General features: G+C 37.1%; 1 protein-coding gene and 1 long non-coding RNA gene across 4 annotated transcripts; one reads left to right on the top strand and one right to left on the bottom strand.

The window, feature by feature from the left end:
- Nucleotides 1-511: 511 nt before the first annotated feature.
- On the top strand, nt 512-20,365 carry Grina (glutamate [NMDA] receptor-associated protein 1). Of its 3 annotated transcripts, XR_009974147.1 has the most exons (9): nt 512-885; nt 1,775-1,864; nt 10,682-10,899; nt 11,944-12,042; nt 12,752-12,858; nt 13,790-13,949; nt 15,313-15,442; nt 16,301-19,135; nt 19,383-20,365. XR_009974147.1 is itself a non-coding variant. In XM_062670840.1 (8 exons), exons 2-8 carry the CDS (start codon nt 1,861-1,863, stop codon nt 16,528-16,530), a joined length of 948 nt encoding a protein of 315 aa, XP_062526824.1. In that variant the 5' UTR covers nt 656-926; nt 1,750-1,860; the 3' UTR covers nt 16,531-20,365.
- On the bottom strand, nt 1,993-4,764 carry LOC134199664 (uncharacterized). The gene is made up of 2 exons (XR_009974242.1): nt 3,541-4,764; nt 1,993-2,379 (listed from the first exon to the last, which is right to left on the bottom strand). It is a non-coding gene; the product is annotated as an uncharacterized LOC134199664 (long non-coding RNA).
- Nucleotides 20,366-21,610: the final 1,245 nt, after the last annotated feature.

Here is a 21,610-nt window from a genome sequence, read left to right as displayed (position 1 = left end):
TGGGCTCCAGTAACCACTGAACACCAAGGGGCTGTGAGATCGTCCACCCATCTAAGCAATAAAAAAAGGATTTCCTTCTGCATTGGTGTCTGCTTGGTGCTTTTTAAGAGTAATATATTTTTAATTAATGTTATCTTTGTTTACAGAGATTAAAACAGTCATGTTTTGCTCTACTATTCCCGATCCACACTAACTATTCCCGATCATGGTAAACGACATAGCTCGCGAATTAATAGGATATATTATTATTATATAGATATCTACTTTGCATAGCTAATGTGTGTTTCCCCATTCATAAATGTTGCTTACTATTTTCATTCTATCAGTCAAGCAAAGAAAACAAATTCTATAAACCTTTAATTTGTTGCTTTTTCTAATAAGACCATAAAAATTTTCTATTACAATTATTTTTAATACATGAAAACTAAAATAAAAGGAAACATACAATATTACTACATTATGACAGCTATAATGTCTTAATTTCGTCCTTATAACACAAAAGGCTTGATTGGTGTCGTCATGACATAAAAGATTTGGTTGTATGGTTTAACTTTCCGTTGCATGAGCGTGTGCGCGAAATAAAAGTTGGCTGTATTTGCCTATCGGTGATTGGTTGTCTACAAATAGCCAGTTCCCTAGCACCAATAAAACAATTCATCCAGTGGAATAACAAAATTTATCCAATGATCTGAGTGCAATATTGATTTAACGCAGTGTGTGACAAAACTGACATAAGAAAGCCGAGTGAAATTCAACGAAAACAGAAGCATTATAATTGTGCGATATTTTGTGTTTCAATTGTGAAAAAAAATTGATTGTGTTCATCTAAAGCGACGAAGATTGTATTTGTCAAGTGAATCAATTGTGAAGTTCATTGTGTAGAAGGTAAATATACTCAAATGTTTTCGGTCTGAATGTTTGAAAACGTATCGATTTTTATTGCGCGATTAATCTAGTACCTTCCAAGGTCTTTGATTTTCGAATCATGATTTTTTTAGGTGTCTTGCTATACTACACGTAAATAGCAATCTACAAATAAGACAGTTTTTTCGTTGCAATTCACATTAATAAACCGTGTATTAAATGACGTCATTCATGTATTTAGTCACTACTATTAATTTCACCTAAAAAATATTTAATCAATCAAGTCGAATTAAACAAATAAAAGAAAAATGAAAATAGCCAATCTTGTTTATTTATTGTGATTATATTAACATTTTCTAATGAAAATCTTATTGCACAATAATACACTTTACAGCATCATTTTTAACTCAACTTCCATATTTAACACCAATATTGTAATATAGATTTAAAAATGTAAAATTAAACTAATGTAAAATAGTAGTTTAGTAGAACTTATCACATTATAAGTAGTCTACTTATAATGTGATAAGTTCTACTAAACCATAAGAAGTATGAACAACTTTCACTTTCACTAAACGATTTTTCTAGAAGCTGAACATTCTTTTAACTTTTTCTTCTTTTATTGATGTGTCCTGTATTAAACTAAACAGTTTTTAAAAAAAAATGTAACACCCATTTATTGTATTGCCTTGACAGTTACACCATACACAAAGTTAAACATATTGAGGTAGACTGTTTTTGATATCAGTCTCTTGTGTGTTGTAAAGTTATGAATAAAAAGACAAGGATATCAATCTAAATTGAACATTCCTGTAGTTGATATGTGTTATCATCATATTACTATCTAATTATGTACAGGTATTGTATAGATAGAGATATATATAGACAAATTAATATTCTCTTGTTACAGTTTGAACATCGGGAGATTGTAAGTGGAATTTTAACAAAACGGCTTCGGAAAAACTAAACTCGAAGGACCAACCAAATTACGAGAGCATGTGTATGTATTTAATATTTAGTTTTATTAATTTACCTTTTTCTTTCTCGCAGCCAACACAACTGAAATGTGGCAGAACCCAGGAGTTTATCCAGGAGGTTCAAAATTTTTATTATAAACAAACAATAAAGTCATGTTTGCACACTTGGTAAATTTCCTTCTGATAATTACGAATTGAAAGTTATTATTACAAAGGCAAATAATTATTGAGTACTAAATAGAAAACAAACGTTTTGCTACAAATTAATCATAAAGGAACAAATTTGAGTTGATTTATAAAACAATATATATAAACTAAGTTAAAACTATTTATGTATTCTGTACTGATGTTACATTATGTTTAAATTTTGCATTGCTTGAAACTAATTTCCAGTTTGAAGTTACTATTTCATATACTGAAGACCAAAAGGCAGAAATTACATTCTGTTCAGCTCTTGATGCTTACATGGTTTCATTTACCTGAAGTTCTTACGTCGTGATATGTCAGATTTTCAGTGAAATTCCAACATTAGGAAATTCTGAAATGCATCAAATACATTGTCTTTAAACTTACGCCATGCATATTTCCAATGACGAATAAATTTGAAAATTGTTTTGATCCAAGTCTCTTTTGATCATCTTTTATTGAGACAGAAAGTCTCCAGAAAAGTATTTGACAAACATTACATAACAAAGATAAAGTAGTATCTTCTGGAGAGCTGGAAAAGCCCCTTAGGTTACTAGTAAATAGGTAGGTAGGGAAAAAATACTTCAAAAGATGAAGAATAAATTTTGTTTTGTCTTTAAGTTTGCCTTATAATTTACATTGAAGGACATTTATCAACAAAACAACATTTACACGCGACCCGTTTTTTGTCTGTGCACACCTCATGTGAAGATAAACACAATAATCAAATTACAATTTACACACACAGCACCATTTTATTGTGCAATGCTAAAAACTTGTACGTTCTTCTAATACAAGGTAAAATTACAAATGTAAGCATTAAAGTATTATTTGTAACATTAAATTATTCATAATTTTTTGAATTATAAGAAATATATAATAATAATAATATGTTAATTTCATATTCATAATTTTTTGAATTAAGAAATATATAATAATAATATGTTAATTTCACTCATGAGCTCGCCCTAACTTCTGGTGCAATGAAAAACATCAAAACACTGTGAAGGCTTAGTTTCTCGGGTGTCCAGGATCTTCGTAAGCCGTCTAGTATCAGCCCAAGCTTCAGGTCTTCAGGCAACTTACACGAATAAATCTCGCCTTCAAAAACGTTCGAATCTATGTTTTTATTATAAAAATGTCATTGATGCCTATTCGTATGTAATTGGTTGAGATATTTAAATTAATCAAACTGTCACAGTAATATTACTCTAAAAATAACAATATCTATAATATCATCAGTAAATCGTTTAAAAGCTTTTTTTTTTCTCATTTCCCTCCAAAACAATATCATTGACTCATCACACTGCAAATCCCACAATTACGTCGAAAAGAAATACTGGTGGTGGGACTTTTCGGAGTCCCAACGGGTAGGTACCACCACCCTACCTCTTACAGCCGTGAAGCAGTAATGCGTTTCGGTTTAAAGGGTTGGGCAGCCTTTGTAACTATACTGAGACCTTAGAACTTATATCTCATGGTAGGTGTGGAAAGAACAATGGCAATTTTTTACCTGAATGTTTTAAAAGGCGTCTTAGATTAAGACATAAACGAAACTTCATCATTTTATTTGCTCGTTTTTTATACGATGTTAGATTTACGAGGCAAAGCCACGAAAAAATGTTAATTTAATAAGCTTTTAATTCCATTTTTGTGTACTTCCGGTTTAATACATTCGTAAAGGATGGCATTTATACTATTGGCACAAAAAAGCAATATTTTTTGATAATGAATACTATTCATAAAGTATTTAAAATGAAAATAATAATATTAATTATCCTTTGTTACAATTAGTACTTAATTAAATAACTAAATATGTAATAAATAGTAATGGCAGCACTGCAGATGACAATGATTTTAACAGTATGACACTGACATAATGCGCATGACTATGCCCGTCCATAAGGCTAGTGAGTGGAAGAGAGAGCGAAATACTCGCTTCACCGCTCCGATTTTTTATAACCCAAACTGCACGGACAAAATAATTCTACTATAGTAAATTAGCTTTGCAAGCCTTCGTTTGTCGCAAATATGTGACTAATTCGTTCAAAATGTTAAAAGTACCTATCTCTGACACACATTTACAAAGAAGAAAGAACAAACTATATAATATCTATATGTACCTAGGTAGCTCTGCAATTGCTAAGGGTGCCTACTACTATTAGAGGTGTATCCTTGGTTCGTCTATGATAATGAAACTAAAAATGTTAAATAAACATATCGTTTACCTATTTTTTCAATTTGTTAAAGTCCGTGCCTACAAAAATCAGAGACATCTATTTATTGATAGATAACCTCAAATTATAAAGTAAACACGTTGATATCTTTTTTTTGTGACTTTCTAATACCAAAAATATTTCTGATTAAGCTTAAGCTATGTTATTCCTATCGTTTTAGTATTTTTTTGTTTCAAGACGCCTCAAATAGATATCAGGTAAAATGTTGTATAGAAAGCTGCCATTGTTCTTTACGTTGTAGATGTCTATGAGCTCCGGTAACCGCTTAGCATCAGGAGGGCCGTGAGCTCGTCTACCCACCAAAGTAATTAAAAAAATTGCCAAATTCTAATATCACACCGCGAGCGATCGCACCTTGATCCACCTGCTTATGTATGTTGCTAATCGGAGAATCTCATTAAAATGAAAGATGATCGCATGTGTCATAAAACAATTGTACATTGGCTTATTGTAAAGAAACGGATACTGTGATAACAGTGAGATAGAATGCCATGATGATAATGGATGACTGATACGGCAAAGTGTTTTTTCATACTGTGTGACTCACGATATATGTGTATTAGCATTGACTACTAGACTCACTTTTACATTATTTTTTTGCTAATGCCGTCAACCATATAAACATTGGTCCATATTGGCCAAACCTGATAGCTCCACTCCCCCAGCATCCCTATTTATGAAGCACTAGAGACTGTTGAAAATAGAAACAAGTAGATAGTAATTGTGCAAACCGTCAGAGATTACAGTCTTCAAACTAGACACGATCTTCAGAGATGATTTTTTTTTGCTTAGGTTTGTGGACGAGCTCACGGCCCACCTGGTGTTAAGTGGTTACCGGAGCCCATAGACATCTACAGTGTAAATGCGCCACCCACCTTGAGATATAAGTTCTAAGGTCTCAATATAGTTACAAGGGCTGCCCTACCCTTCAAACCGAAACGCATTACTGCTTCACGGCAGAAATAGGCAGGGTGGTGCTACCTTCACGTGCGGATTCAAGAGGTCCTACCACCAGTAATAATCAGACGAAGTCAGAAGTTGAAAACTCTTTAGTACCAATACATAGATCTAGGTAACCTCTCTAATGCACTCTCCGACATTGGTAATTCCCCTTGGTCCCCTACACGCCTTTTCCTTGAGTCAACAATTGCGTTGTTCACGGAAAAAGTGCTTTATATCTGACGATGATATGATCGTTCCCGTTATTTTACGACAGAAATTCTAGAATGGTTTAGAAAATTTGTGCGTTACGTCACGATGCGAACGAAAAAATACTACGTTAAAAACATATTAAGAGACAAATTAATATTCATTTACGCTGATGTCAAATTCTTGTTTTTAAAATCACGATCTTGGGGATTGAATTTGTTACTTAGATTGTTGTTTAGTGGTACTTATTTAATAATTAGACGTTTTACTAAAGAATAATATATATTTTTTAAAACAATTTCGATTCAATAGCATCGATTCCATTCCAATACATTGATTGATACATGACCAGTCTCTAAATTTAAACTCCGTTTTTGTTCCATTGAACTAAAGCGGGCTCAATAAGACCTAATTTCGCACCCGGAGTTACTGTAGAAGAAATTATTTTTTCTCATAACCATCCATTTCTCATAACCAATATACAACAAGGAATAGAATACATAGTTGATTAATAGAATTTACGAGAATATGGATATCAAAAGAGATCACTGAGCTAATAACTGATAGAGAAGGACGATTGAAACGTGTAAGTGAATAATCGTATAAGGCTATGTTTACATGGTCGAGCGTTTCTGCACATACATAGCCCATTTCCGATAAGTATAGATAAGCAGTGAATGAACCAGAAAAACTGTATTATTTATGTTAATTTTTTTTGCGGGTAGTTGATTTTAAGTCTTAGTTTTAAAGAAATCAAAATTCTCTGCGTATGTCGTATATTCAATATGAACTCAAGAAACAGTATATTCTTTTGTAAATTTCACTGAACTGTGTAGATGATGCATACGTTCTACGTATTAATCAGGACTATGAGTCCCTTGACCCCAACTCGTCATTTAATACACTGCGTAACGCAATAAATACGTTTTTTTTTTAAATAATATCAAGAGGTAAAAGGCTATTCGGCTTAAGAGATATCGTTTGATATGCAACATTTATTTTTGTATTATGATTAAAGGTGCGTTTTATTTGATATTAGCATCAACAGTTCGATGTTTTAATTGAACCTCAATTCAGTTTACGCCATTTAAATTGCCGAAGAAGTTTTTTTTTCTAAATTTGAAACTTTAAATGACTCTTGTGTAAATTCGCAAAAATTTCGCTTAAACCAAATAATGTATTAATTAATTTAAAAAAAAATTAATCATTGCATTCTATGTCGTATTTTTAATTAGCTTGTGGCCTAATTATGTCACAACAGGAACCCGTACGAGTCATTCTCACCGTACTGACTATGGTAAATCTGCCGCCAAGTTACAGTATGACGTCTATCATAGACTTAAATTTGCAACTAAGACCTTAATTCGGAAAGCGGCATAAATATACAAAGTGCTGTTGGTCATCATTTCTTAATAAAAACACACACACACACACACACACACACACACACACACACACACACACACGCACACGCGCACACACGCACACACACACACACACACACACACACGATTTTAACTAACTGTTTATTATTCATATCTACATTACGCATACATATTTCACAACAGGATATAATACATTTAGACATGTACCTATGTAAAAATAAACAAAATGAAAGACGGTTTTGTTCGCTCTAACTTGTTTATTACGTAACGTGTCTACTTAGCTAATACAAGTAAATTCTTGTATTTAGTGCTTTACAGTGGCAACATCTTTTATCATTTGAATTGGATCTGTTTCAAAAATCTTGAGTTATGCATATTGCTTGTAAACGCCCAGACGTCTACTTGTGTTTAAAAATTTGGGCAACATACCTATATATTATGATAACTATTTGAGGCCTGCAGGCTCGTACCAGTCCGTGCCTATTTCTGTAGAGTATTTGGTTGTCATACTTTCGTTATTCAATGAAATTGATTCTTACTGATGGTAGGACTTCTTGTAAGTCCGCACGAGTAGGCACCACCACCCTGTCTATTTCTACCGAGAAGCAGTAATGCGTTTCGGTTTCAAAGACTGTCATGTGCTGTGTAGTACGTACATCGGTTATACATTTCAGTGATTGCTTTAGTTTGTAGACTAACAGCAATGCAAAAGCCAGGCTCATTTGCGAAGAGTGCGAAGTCAAAGGTTTCGATTTCATTCTCTATCTATAAGCAGGGCTTTTATCACTACATAGTAAAATATAAAACAAAGTCGCTTTCTCTATATCTATCCCTATATCTGTCCCTATGTATGCTTAAATCTTTAAAATTACGCAACGGATTTTGATGCGTTTTTTTTTAATAGATAGAGTGATTGAAGAGGAAGGTTTATATGTTTAATAACATCCATTAAATAGTGGAGAAATCAATAATAAATTACAGTTTCCGAAGCGAAGTGAGGGCGGGTCGCTAGTTTATTTATATATTCAATTTTATACACAAAAGTACAGTGATGGACCTGATGCTTGAGGCACATTCTACCAATCAACTGAGGGTGGTGTAGAGAAAAAATAAGAATTATAAAAATAGCATGGTTAAATTTTTATCCAACTTAACAGTCTTACAATGTAACAGTTAATGAAAAACGTAAAAATGAACAGTGAGTGGATTATGGGTCAAGATAATCTTACCCACTGTCGCGTGCAAAACATGTTTTCATTGATATAAGTTGAAGTGATCGTTTTTGTGTATGCATCATCGACCCGTGTCGGAAAGTCGTGACGTCACAGCAATTGTCTTTATGCGCACATTTAGGACGTATCGATTTTGAGCCGTTTGTAAACAGGATGACACAACAAAACAAGTTGGCAGACATTATGGCGCATGCCAGGGAAATAAGAATTGAAGTTTTATCTTTGTAATTGGAACACGCTCTCATTTTTTGGCTTGAGTCATGTTGGAGTAATTAAATAATTTCGTTGTTATGTGCTTGTATTATTTTTTTATGCAGTTATTTTTTTTTTCTTAGATGGGTGGACGAGCTCACAGCCCACCTGGTGCTAAGTGGTCAGTGGAGCCCATAGACATCTACCACTTAAATCCGCCACCCACCTTGAGATATAAGTTCTAAGGTCTCGATATAGTTACAACGGCTACCCCACCTTTCAAACCCAAACGCATTGCTGCTTCACGGCAGAAATAAGCGTGGTGGTGGTACCTACCCGTGCGGACTCACAAGGGGTGCTACCACCAAGTTGGTAAAAGCTTTTTAAATTAGTGAAAGTTTACTACCACGAACGAGATATGTCTTGGCTTCGTGTATACCTAAATATCGTAATGTTTGCCGTATTGCCGTACTGTTGTTCATTTTGTTTGCCGTGTGGGTGGAACATTTCAACCTTGAGATGACTTGATGTATTATTACGAAGTCGTAAGTGAATAACGGTCCATCAAACACGAGGTCTTGGTTTTGAATACAATATTTTAATAAAAATCCATCGTATCAAAACGATAATGGACTGTGGTTGGTGTGGTGTATATGGTATCATTGACATGAGCAACTGTCACTTTAGTTATCTTTCCTTTTCATATCCATTAATAGTATTTTATAAGGCCTATTGATCACGGTTGGGGCCTTTATCTTCTATCTATAAATTTTTCAGACCCAAAGGTTTTCTCGGCTGTACTTTGCGATGTAATATGAATATGTAAAGGTATATAATGTTTCATTTTATAGGAAATGACCTACGTAATGCGATATGAGAGTTGCCCTTCAATTTACTAGAATTACATAGTTAAAAATAGCAATTGCTAGCATAAATGCTAGTTGAAGCGGTGGGGCCCAAACAGGGGCCTCGGAGAGATCTATTCGTGTGTTAGGTTGCATGCAACATAGTGCTGCCGACCTGGACAGGCGGAGGAGATGCGTATACCTAAATTATAAGTAGGTTTTAATGGACAATAAAGTTTATTAAAGTCAAGTAAATACGTCACATCATATTTTAACACCGGAGAAATCCTTTAAGTAGATAATTTATAGGAGGATCCAAATGTTTATCAAAAGAATTAGCCTTATAATTTTGGGGTTCCACAATCTGCTAGTATTTTTACACAGACGCGAACACAAGCAATCCGAGTATTATCAGTTGTTCAGAAAGAATGAACATTGACATAATTCGTGACAAATTACGAATAAAGCCATTAAATATGCGTCATAATTAATGTATTTTCTAATCAGTATGCTAAGTATTGGATTGATTATAAGTTCAACAACTTTATGTCTGTGACTCTTGTAGAGTCTCAAAGTGGTATGCTTGCGTGTGTGACAAAGGTTTCGACACTCTACCTTACCGTTATGGAGGTTAGAAGTAAAGAGCTTTTAAACCATAGACACAGCCCACTGAGTTTCTCGCCGGATCTTCTCAGTGGGTCGCATTTCCGATCCGGTGGTAGATTCTGCGAAGCACTGTCTTTGCTAGGGTCAGTATTAGCAGCACTCCGATTTGAGCTCCGTGAGCTCACCTACGTCAAAGAGAAACTGAAATAGCCTCTCAAAGCTATCGACATAGGTAGGAAAAAAAGAAAAAAAAGCCATCTCCGTGTATTAAAATGTCCTCACTGAAAGAGAACCAATTAAGATGGCGCCGTATTAGCAAAAATAAGGATTTTAAAAACATCTCCATAAACTACCACACCACTTCAATCAAGCACACTTCACTCTGTTTAAAACTGCTATAATCATATCATTTCCACTTCCTAAACTAGAGCTATTTCAGAGAATCTTCCAACAATAACCAGTTTACATGTAGACACTTTTTTCAACATGTTTCCTATTAAATATGGTGCTTTTTACCTCTACCTCTACCCTCCTTATTTACTATGCAGAAAAGATACAACCAAACAATTTTGTTTATTGTTAAGCTCTATCCACAGTGCAAGCAAGATAGCGATTACACTAAATAGAGAAATTTAAAAATTTGCGTAACGGATACAAACCCAAAATTCTTGATAATCTGAAAATTATGTTTTGACCATTGTTGAAATTCGTGAGGGCTTTTTTTATATCCTTCTAAGTATTGCGTTAATTTATTTGCGTTTTTTTTCCAATTCAAATACCAGTTACTGGAAAGCATACATTGGTACGACTTTGATTGAAATACGTTTACCTGTATTAATTAAATCCTTCTGGATTGTAGTACAATAGTCAACATCGCTAACCATTAAAAATATTCGTTGCTTGAATATTTTCTGCATATTTTATGTTCACCTCCGATATCACATAGCACGCTATGAATGTTGTCACATTAATTATACGGATGTAAGAATAATGGTTTTTATCACACAGATCAGAATCAAGGCGGACCGTACCCTCAGGGCGGGGCGTACCCGCAAGGTGGACCGTACCCGCAAGGTGGACCGTACCCACAGGGTGGAGGTTACCCGCAAGGTGGAGCTTACCCTCCAGGAGGAGCGTATCCCCCGGGTGGAGCATACCCGCAGGGCGGATATGCGCCCCCTCAGCCTGGCTTCCAACCTGCATATGGCGGCGCTGGTTACGGTGAAGTAAGCATACTCCATTACACTATCATCAGTATGAAACAATGCTAAAGGCAACTTGGTTTTAACTGAAGATTGGCTAAAAATGAAACGTGATGATAAACTTAGGACCTGGTTGAATATGATCACCGTCAATCTTTGGCATCGACAATGTCCTTCGACAACCGCTGACCTTTGAAACTTCGGTTCAAAAAAGAGCAAAATGTAAAAAATCAAAATCATTTATTAACAAGAAGTTTTTAAATTTACTTGTCGCGAGCTCGGGGATGGGCAGCCGTTGCACTATAGAACTGAGACTTAGAGAACTCATGTCGCAACTTCGGTAGTAGCGTATACGTTGTTGTCTATGTATTTCCGCTAACTAACTAACCACTTAACGCCTAAGGTACGCGTCCATTGGGCCCGCGCCGGACCCACCGCACGCACGACTCGCAACGGATTTTATTTTGCTTTGTATGATTTCACTTAGTGGCCCGCGTCCACTATCCGCGCCGCCCGCACCGAACGTCGTCATTTATGTGCAAAAATACAAAGCAGAATAGTTTGTGTGTGTGCAAGTCACACACGGTAAAAGTGAAACTTATAAATAAGATATACTGACTATCCCACTACACAGGAGCATGGGCAATGTTTAGTAGACGATAGTGGGGATGCTACGAAGAGTCGCACAAAGAGGAGATCGAGAACGTCTAATGTGTTCTATCTCATTCTCTCGCCGGCTGAATCCTATACATTTATGTGTCTCTATGGACTTATTTTTTCGTTTCATCGAGTTTGAAATCACAACGATTCTAAAGAAGTTTCACTTCAAAAAATAAAATCCGTTGCGTGCGGTGCGTCCGACGCGGGCCAATGGACGCGTACCTTTAACGTTTCATAAGGCATTTGACAAAATCACAATCCCGTCCGAACGTAGCCGGAATAACCCCTTAGGCTTACCCACCAGCGATCAGCTATGGAAAATAAAAAAGTTAATAACAAGCAAATTAGCCATAATTGTGGCATAAATATATAGAATGGGCTATCAATGGTGTTTTTGTTTTATTCCAGCCGGGCTATATCCCACCGAACGACTCAGTCGGCGAAGATGGCGAAGTCAAGGGTTTCGATTTCACTGAAAAATCTATACGCAGGGCTTTCATCCGAAAGGTATGTTCTGTTTAGTCTTTTATTTATTTATATTTTCAACTTTATGCACAAACTACAGTGGCAGACTTAATGCCTTATGTATTCTCTATCAGTCAACCAAAACTGGTTGTGGTAGGTGCATTCCTCTTTGAGAAATAAGAGAAAAATAATAACTATAAAAATATTATGTACACACATAAATATTAAACACACACCGTTTTATATACAGTATACATACATATACATAACATAAGCATATATGCGCATATATTATATATTAGAATAATAATCAAAAATATACACACATATATGTACATATTCTTATACATACACATTTATCAGACAGAAAAAAAAATTGTAAAAATACTCTAGTCCTACATTAACTATATTTATTTATTATTTAAGTTAGTAGTGATATCAATCTAATATTTAAGGCCACAAAAATATGTCTTCTGTTTGGGATGTCAGGCTGCTAAGTTAGGAGATTATGTTTGAATGGTGCATGTGTTGTTAACATGTGTATCTAACAAGCCAAATCGTAGAATAGCTTCATAGGTGTCAATGACGGGCGAGAAAGTCAAACACTGTTGTCAATGAAAACAAAAACTACAGTTTGTTTTTTTCGCAAAGATATCTACAAAATAGTACGGTGAGGTCTTTGTACATCTAAGAAACGGTTAAATATTTTACCTAACACTGTAGTAACATCTAGATATTCCTTTTTTTGTAGGTGTACGCGATCCTGATGTGTCAGCTGATGGTGACGATGGGTTTCATCGCTCTGTTCCTGTACCACCGACCGACCAAAGTCTGGGTGGCCCAAAATCCCTTCATGTTGTGAGTATTCATTTAATTCCGAAACTTGTTTAGATAAAAATACACAAGTTCAGTTCCAGGGATGGTATAAATAAATATTCCTCAGACTTAATGGTCTATAACGGTATCTAGACCTAGACTAATAGAGGACTAATGGGACTAATAGTCCTCTAGATAGATAAAAATCCTTAGAGGACTAATAGTCCTCTAGATACAGTTAATCCTTCCAGTCCTAGTAGGCAGACGAGCGTGCGGCTCACCTGATGGTGAGTAGTTACCGTCGCCCATGGACTTCACCAATGCCAGGGGCAGAGCTAAGCCGTTGCCTACCGTAGAGTACTCTCCACAAGCTTCGTTTGAGAAGGGCATGTCATAACGCTCGGGAAAAACTGATGGATGATAATTCTCTATCTTCCATATTCTATTCTATATCTATTCTAGTACCCTCTGGCATAAACATATTTCTGGCTATTTTTTTTTATAGCTTAAATGGGTGGGCGAGCTCACAGCCCACTTAGTGTTAAGTGGTTACTGGAGCCCATAGACATATACAACGTAAATGCGCCACCCACCTTGAGATATAAGTTCTAAGATCTCAGTATAGTTACAACGGCTGCCCCACCCTTCAAATCGAAACGCATTACTGCTTCACGGCAGAAATAGGCAGAGTGGTGGTACCTACCCGTGCGGACTCACAAAAGGTCCTACCATCAGTAATTACGCAAATTATAATTTTGCGGGTTTGATTTTTATTACACGATGTTCTTCTTTCACCGTGGAAGTCGATCGTGAACATTTGTTGAGTACGTATTTCATTAGAAAAATTGGTACCCGCCTGGGATTCGAACACCGGTGCATCGCTCAACACGAATGCACCGGACGTCCAATCATTTAGGCCACGACGACGTCAAAACTGTTTTCAAAATTGTTCAAAAAAATTGTTCTGTTGCAGCTGGGTGGCCTTCATAGTGCTGATAGTCTGTCTCATCGCGATGGCGTGCTGTCCCGACGTGAGACGCAAAGCTCCGACGAACTTCATATTCCTGGCCATCTTCACGGCAGCGCAGAGCTTCCTGCTCGGCATTAGCGCAAGCGTCTACGAAGCGGATGCGGTCAGTGTGCATGCTATTTACCTGAAAAGAAACGGTCATCTGCCCATTTATTGACCAGAAGATGGGCCACCGTCGGCAGGAAATTGTAGCTCCAAGTACGAGAGGCACTGGTGTCGTGCGACCCGACTCTGCCGACGTACCTTTTGTTTTTCTAATGAAATACGTACTTAACGCGTGTTCACGAATATTATATTCGACCATAGTGTGACACTCAGATACGTTGAGCTTATACCATAGATAATACACATAAATTAGTTATAGATAAGCAACTCAAGCACTCAACAAAAATGTTTACGGGCGTCGGCCACTAGATGGCTTCGCTTCGATTAGTTTCTGATTGCTGCTGTAGATGGCAGTAACATATTACCTATCCTATATTTGTAATAAAGAATTTTGTAAATTTTCAGAAATCACAAATTGATCTGAAAATTTAATCAAATTGTCTATAATAAATAAAGACTTGTATGATTTATTAATTTTTGGAACGAAGTTCCTTACGGCAGGCTTGGAGGGGATAGCGATTTTGCTGCGCGACCGAACTGAAAAAAATGTGATAGTAAAACATTAGCCGAAGGAACTTCGTTCCTACCTGGTGTCCCACGACACCACATATCTTTTTTTTTTTAATGTATTTAGTTATAAAATAATTAAATTCCTTAACTTTAAGAACATACAAGCTTAGGGGCATCAGCTACAAGATGTCGCTAGTTTCCGTATAAAACAAATATTCGTCTTAAAGTATCGCAGTTTCAGGGACCCGGTTTATACGTGTGTACGTAATCATCAATTGCTTCGATTGGAAAAGTAGACGAGTTGTTATTTATTTTAGACTAATGTCGTCTCAATCTAAACAGCGACGTTCGGGTCATTCTGTCACACATCAAAACACAGCGGTCACGTGGATCTGTGGCGGGTAGCCATCATAGAGCACAAGATATTTAACAGATGCTTGAAAATCGCTTACGACATTTTCAAGATAAGCTTGCATATATACAAGTTCCGAACAACAACATCCCCCTAGTTAAGGCGACGCTGATATAGCCTCTCAAGGCTATCAGCTTAGGTAGCTGCCTATTTCTGCCGTGAAGCAGTATAATGCGTTTCGGTTTGAAGGGTGGGGCAGCCGTTGTAACTATACTTGAAACCTTAGAACTTATATCTCATAGGTGGGTGGCGCATTTACATTGTGGATGTCTATGGGCTCCAGTAACCACTTAACACCAGGTGGGCTGTAAGCTCGTCCACTCATCTAAGCGATAAAAAAAAAAGGTAGGATAAAAAACAACATCCCCCAGCCTCCCCAAAGATCCGCCATCGCTTAAACATATCCAGGTCTATAGCGTGTCGGTGCTATCTGTTCCAGGTGCTGATGGCAGTTGGCATAACGGCGGCCGTGTGCCTGGGCTTGACTCTGTTCGCTCTGCAGACCAAGTGGGACTTCACCATGATGGGCGGCGTGCTGCTCTGCGCCACCATCGTCCTCCTTGTATTCGGTAACGTGAAAATGTTCACATTTTACACCTCATGCATTAGACGCCTTCAGCTCTAACGCTGGGAACAGGCTTAAGGAACCCTAATCTATGCATCAGCCCGGATCTTCTCAGCGGGTCGCGATTTCGATCGGTTGATAGCAGATTCATTCGCGAACCAGCTACTCTTGAGTTGTTATGTCTCCTTTGGAGGCGCTCGAGCAACTTAGCTAATCTCGCTCCTCCTGGCTGAGCCTTTCTTCCCCACCTGTCTTGGCGAAACTGGAAAGGCCTTTAGGCCACCATTAATCCCTCATTCATCAAAACAAATAATTCTTGTTGCGGTGCTCACAAGCCCAGCTAGGACTTCAGTGTCCAGGAGCAGTCTTGATCTTTCAAAAAGGACTAATTAACCAACCTAGGGTTAACTAAAACGGTCTTCTTAGATAAGCTAATTAATGTTATAGTGTGTTAATAGATTTAACGACAAACTCTGACGTCATTGTACAAAAAATTATGGACCTTATCCAAGTATGTTTGAAACTGATGGTACAGGCTGCATTGTGAGCACGCACGGGCTCCAGCTGCCTACTTCTGCCGCAAACTCATTCGCTCAGAGTCGAAGGGCGGGATTGTCGTTGTACACAGTACAAGTAATTTATTTTTATCAATCGCCTCTTAAGCCCATCGTTTTAATAGAATGTAAAAAAATCAGACAATACATCGAAAGTCAAGGTATCGGTTGGTCGTTAGTCGGTGGCTATGTTCCTATGACTCCCACAAAAAGCAGCCTACAGCTTCGAAGGTTGGACAGATTGTGGTGCTGATCCGATCTGGTCTCCGACAGCGCCCTGTACCTCATAACAACTATTTATATTCCAGGTATCGTGGCCATATTCGTGAAAGGTAAGGTCATAACGCTCGTGTACGCGTCCCTGGGCGCTCTCATATTCTCCATTTACCTCGTCTACGACACCCAGCTGATGATGGGGGGCAAGCACAAGTACAGCATCTCGCCCGAGGAGTACATCTTCGCGGCCCTCAACCTCTACTTGGACATCATCAACATATTCCTGTTCATTCTGACCATCATCGGAGCTTCAAGAGATTAGGCGTTTAGATTTCTACTCATGTTCCATTTGAGACGAGAGTATTATGTATTAAAACAACTTTTTTTTTCTTTTTGATTTTCCATTGTTAAATGTATTAATTAAACTAATACGATATTGTAATAGTGTTTTCGTTTACGCAGAAATATGACGATTACGTTGTGATAAATAATTAAATATGTTTTTTTTTAATATTTTCACATTGAATTATTTTCTTTAATTTCGTATGGCTCGGATGTCTGTGCCTGCGAGTGAACAGCTGTCATGAGCCGCGGCCATTTTGTTTTTGTTCAAAGAGTATTTAATGTTGATTTATATTATGTTTGTTTCACTTTTATAACTAGTTGTGATGTTAATTGCATTTATAATGAGCAATAATCATCGCCTATCTACTTAACAAATGAATTAAGGATTTTTATTCAGATTTTTTTTGGGTAATATCGGCAGTACAAGTAATCTGGTTTTGACACAGAGACACGTTACACAACACTTAAGTTACATTTTTAATGACACGGGCAATGATAGTTTTGAAACACACCTTCGCGGTCATAACCTAGATATGAATATCAAAAAGACCACATTTAAAAAAAAATAGAAATCAAATTTAGGTCTCAAATCAATTCGTAACTTTAGTAATAAAAAACATTCCTACCTACCGATTACATTAAGTCCTTATAAGACTGAATGTGGCTTATAATTCATCCTATAGTCACCAATAACTACAAAATTACGTTACAATCTTATAGTATAATGACTGACACAGTCATTATAGTGCCACAGTAGCTACCGACGCTAGGCCAAGAGCTCGACTCCCGCACAGTAAAAACATTCATATGCCAAAATATTGTTTGCTGTCTATGTATATATATATAAAGGAATATCAGTGTTTGTACAAGTACAGGAAATCCTAGTTTAGGGAAATGTTGTGACCTCGATTACAGCTGATAATTTCGGAACTGCCAAAAATTACCCAAAAAAAATCACGAATAATCAGTTTCACTGTATTAATGTTGGAATATAATAAATTTCAATATGCATTACGAATAACGTTTAAGGTTGCTTCGAACTATATATAATATGATAATTATAATTATTAATGTTGTAGTTTAAAAACGATTTGTGTCTTTGAGAACAAACACTATGTAGATTGACTGAATTTATTAAATATGAAATGCTTGAGAAAATAGTTTTTTTTAATAGTGTTATTCGTAAAATAACCACACTTTCGAGTCAAATAAATACATAATAAACATAATTGAGTGCTTTATTAAAAACTTATTATAATATTCGTAATTAACTTCAAATGTTTAGTAGCAGTATTGCCAAGGTCAAAGCCACGCTGTTTTTTAAAAATAAAACACGTTATGCTGTTAATATACACGTTTTGCGGTGGCAACCCTAGTGATAACAGTAGATATTAAGAAAAACACTCAAGTATTTTCAGACACTTCCAACACAGACGTTTGACATTTATAAAATTATTCATTGAGTTTGAAAGCGCAAAAAAAAATTATGCTGTTTTCTACATACACTGTTATAAATTAATAAAAGCGTTATAAAAATGTAGCAGCTCTTGTGGAATATTAATAAGCTTATTACTGTAGTACTATACTATAGTGACGTTAATATTAGTGTTCTAGAAATAATTAAAGTATACCAAACTTATTTTCTGCGATCCGGTAATCACATTTCCGAAATTCGAACAAAAATAGGATACGACCATTTAGTGATGATCCTTCGTGAGCACGCCTGCCTTACTCGAGACTATGGCGTCGTCGTAAGCGAACAACGGAATGAAACTACCTACAAACACATAAGTCCTATGTGATTACGTTAGCGAAGCGATGCTATAATATAATCTATGACATTTATAATTTTATTTTTAGTTTTTACACAACAATATTAATTCTTAAAACGTTTATCGCTACAAAATGGAAACGAACATTATAAAAAATTCAAATATATTTTCTAGTCACATTTTCATATTATTCTCATACGTGTTGTACTTTTGATCAGAAATAAGTTGTATGTTTCGCTTCGCTTCGCATCTCATCGCATCGCATCGTATCATTCCATCATTCGCTTTAGCTAATTAGATTTCAGAGTTTTGTACCTATGGACAATTGAACAATTCCAAATTTTTCTAATCGTTTCACATCCTGCAAGCCGTTAACAGTATAAAAAATTACAGAATAAGATTGGAATTCGTGTGTATTTAATGTTAGTATTACTTATGTAGGTAATGACTAAGCAAAGTAAAGCGGAAAGAAGCTCGGCTGTAGTCATCTAAATTCAGCTTAATTGAACCTATTGTTAAGGTCTAATCTCGCGTATTCTAATCATGTTATGTCCGACGTATTATTTCCGTTTGCAATACTTACAGTTGTCGTGGTCACAGCCGAAATCGGCTCGGAAATAACAATAATAATATGATGACAATAAAAAAGTTCGAGATTAAAACGTAAAAGTAGTTTTTAAGTCTTTAAGACTCGCGATGACAATTCAAAATTCAGCTTTGTATAGTATCTTGGGTCATACAAATGTATTTATTACGAAAAGTAAACGGGTATGGGCTACTTATAATATTCACACAGACCGGATCATATACGTTTGGAATTGGCCGGACCGGAGCCGCCAATTATTTTACATAGACCACCTGGAAGAGATCTGAAAGCGGTTGTGCACGCAACCGGAGCCGATCAGCCACGCGAGCGAGAAAGAGCGCGCAATCGGAGCCGGTCGGCTAACCGAGCGAGAAAGAGCGCACAATCGGAGCCGGTCGGCTACCCGAGCGAGAAAGAGCGCGCAATCGGAGCCGGTCGGCTACCCGAACGAGAAAGAGCGCGCAATCGGAGCCGGTCGGCTACGCGAGCTAGAAAGAGCGCGCAACCGGAGCCGGTCGGTTACGCGAGCGAGAAAGAGCGCGCAATCGGAGCCGGTCGGCTATGCGAGCGAAAAAGGGCGCGCAATCGGAGCCGGTCGGCTCCTCTTATTATTTCACACGCAGCGCGTTCAAGCATTCTTAATGAAAAAAAAGTATACATGCAAAAATAAAATTTACTACAATTACTCAAAACTCTGCTTCCAACGTGATAAAAATCTGCTCTCCTCTCCGAGCCGGTCTGTGTAAACGGACCCTAAGCCTCAAGAAATGGCAACATTATCGTCCTTGTCGCGCATGTGTGACGCAAACGGTAAACGCAGTTTATGTTCTACTTAATATTTATGATGACGTATTATTCTTAAAATAAATCGTTTTTTTTTTTTACGGCGCTGGCAATGTGTCGATGAGTGCGACAATTTTGGACTGAAAGCAATTTTGTCATTGAAAGTTCGGTATCGGTCACGTGCTGACTTCAGTTTCGCGCTAACTTACCGTTTATACATGTTCCTGTCGCATGAGCAGTGTCGACGTCGGTTGCGCTTAAAAATATATATTTTTATAGGTACCTATATGTAGTGTATTTAATCGAATGTATTCTCAAAGAAAAAAAAGTTTAATACTATTAAAACCTTCGAATAACGTTCACGTAAAATTCAGAGGATTGTAAACCATTAGGTACATAAAATATTATGGCTCTGTTTACGAGCTTATTGCACTGTAACGTTTATACTAATAGAGTTTCGTGCTTTTGAAACAGTATCTTGACGGGATGCTTTTTACGTGGACGATATTAGGTATCAGAACTACTATTATAATATTATAATGCTAAGCTATTTGTCGTACCTACCTTTCAGAGTTCTAAACTATAAGGTTTCTAATTTCATATTTTCTTTAGTCTGTCTATGTGAAGTTTTCTTATTTTCTGTAATTTAAAATTAAATGTAATACACAATATCCAATGTTCTTTTATTTTATATATAATTTATGGAACGAAGTTTCGTTCCAAAAGGTATAATATAAACATCGCGGATCCTCCTCGGACTAAGGAACTCCTTATGGGACGATGCGGAGGGGTACCCAAACCGGGAAAAAACTTCCATGACGTAAGATGTTTATTAGTAATGCACACAGTATACGACAAATTTGTAATAACGTACAAAAAATAACATATTTTTTTATCATTCATTGACCACGATCTCGGAGCGTTCGTTTGCGCAATACACTCTTATGCAAACAACAGTGAATGAAGTGAGTGAACCACAATAAGTTCGCACGTTACTGAATGACCGTGGGTTGTTGCGAAACCTCCAGTTTTATTTTATTTATACCTCGAACAGAACTTAAAATTAATATTTTTATAATAAGGAACTTCGATCCTATCAGGTGTCCGGTGTACCACGACACCACACATCTTTTTTTTTGGTCCGAGAGCCGAAACTCGTACGAGGTTCCGCGCTTAAGGACTTATGTGGGACTTTTTTTCCTACCTATGCTGATAGCCTTGAGAGGCTATATCATCGTTACCTTAGCGTGTAGGTGAGCTCTCGGGGCTCAAACCGGAGGTGTTGCTAACAGTGGCAAGAGCAAGAGCAGAGCTTTGCAGGATTAACCAACGGATCGGAAACGCGACCCACTGAGAAAATCCGGCGAGAAACTCAGTGGGTTGTGTCTATGGGTTAATTGACTCGCCCAGCCCTTCGTCACAAGCGACGGATTCGTCGAGGATAGTGACCAGTGCTTGAGGTACCTAAAAGCACCATTAATGGATCGGGAGGATCAGTAATGAATGTGGGACTGTGGCCTAAGACCGCAGAGGCCCACTCACTAAACGACTGCTCTGCATTTTTGCCCGGTCCCGAGAACCGGGGTAAGGTAGGAGGGTTTCCGCGGCCGACACTACAATGAGACTTACATATCACCTCAAGAACGCCCGGCCGGCGGAGTCGTCGGGGCGACAGACGATGACTACGTCTGCCGTTACGATACGGTGATCTTTGAGGCCGCCCCAGGTGACGCTATTATTCCGGAATACCCTGCTAGACCAGAACCAGTCCATCGCAGTATACCTACCTACCTACCCTTGCGAAATGAACTTCAGTATGTGAAGCACGTTTTGAACAAAAGCAAGCTGAACTCCCCATTCTATACAATATGTCGGTGCACCAGTGTTGGAGACTTAAGGGGGGTAAAATAAGGGGA

Source organism: Bombyx mori, chromosome 11 (assembly GCF_030269925.1).
Source record: "Bombyx mori chromosome 11, ASM3026992v2".
Lineage (NCBI taxonomy): Eukaryota > Metazoa > Arthropoda > Insecta > Lepidoptera > Bombycidae > Bombyx > Bombyx mori.
The sequence above is the reverse complement of the archived record's forward strand: the minus strand, read 5'-3'. Positions and strand labels throughout refer to the sequence as shown.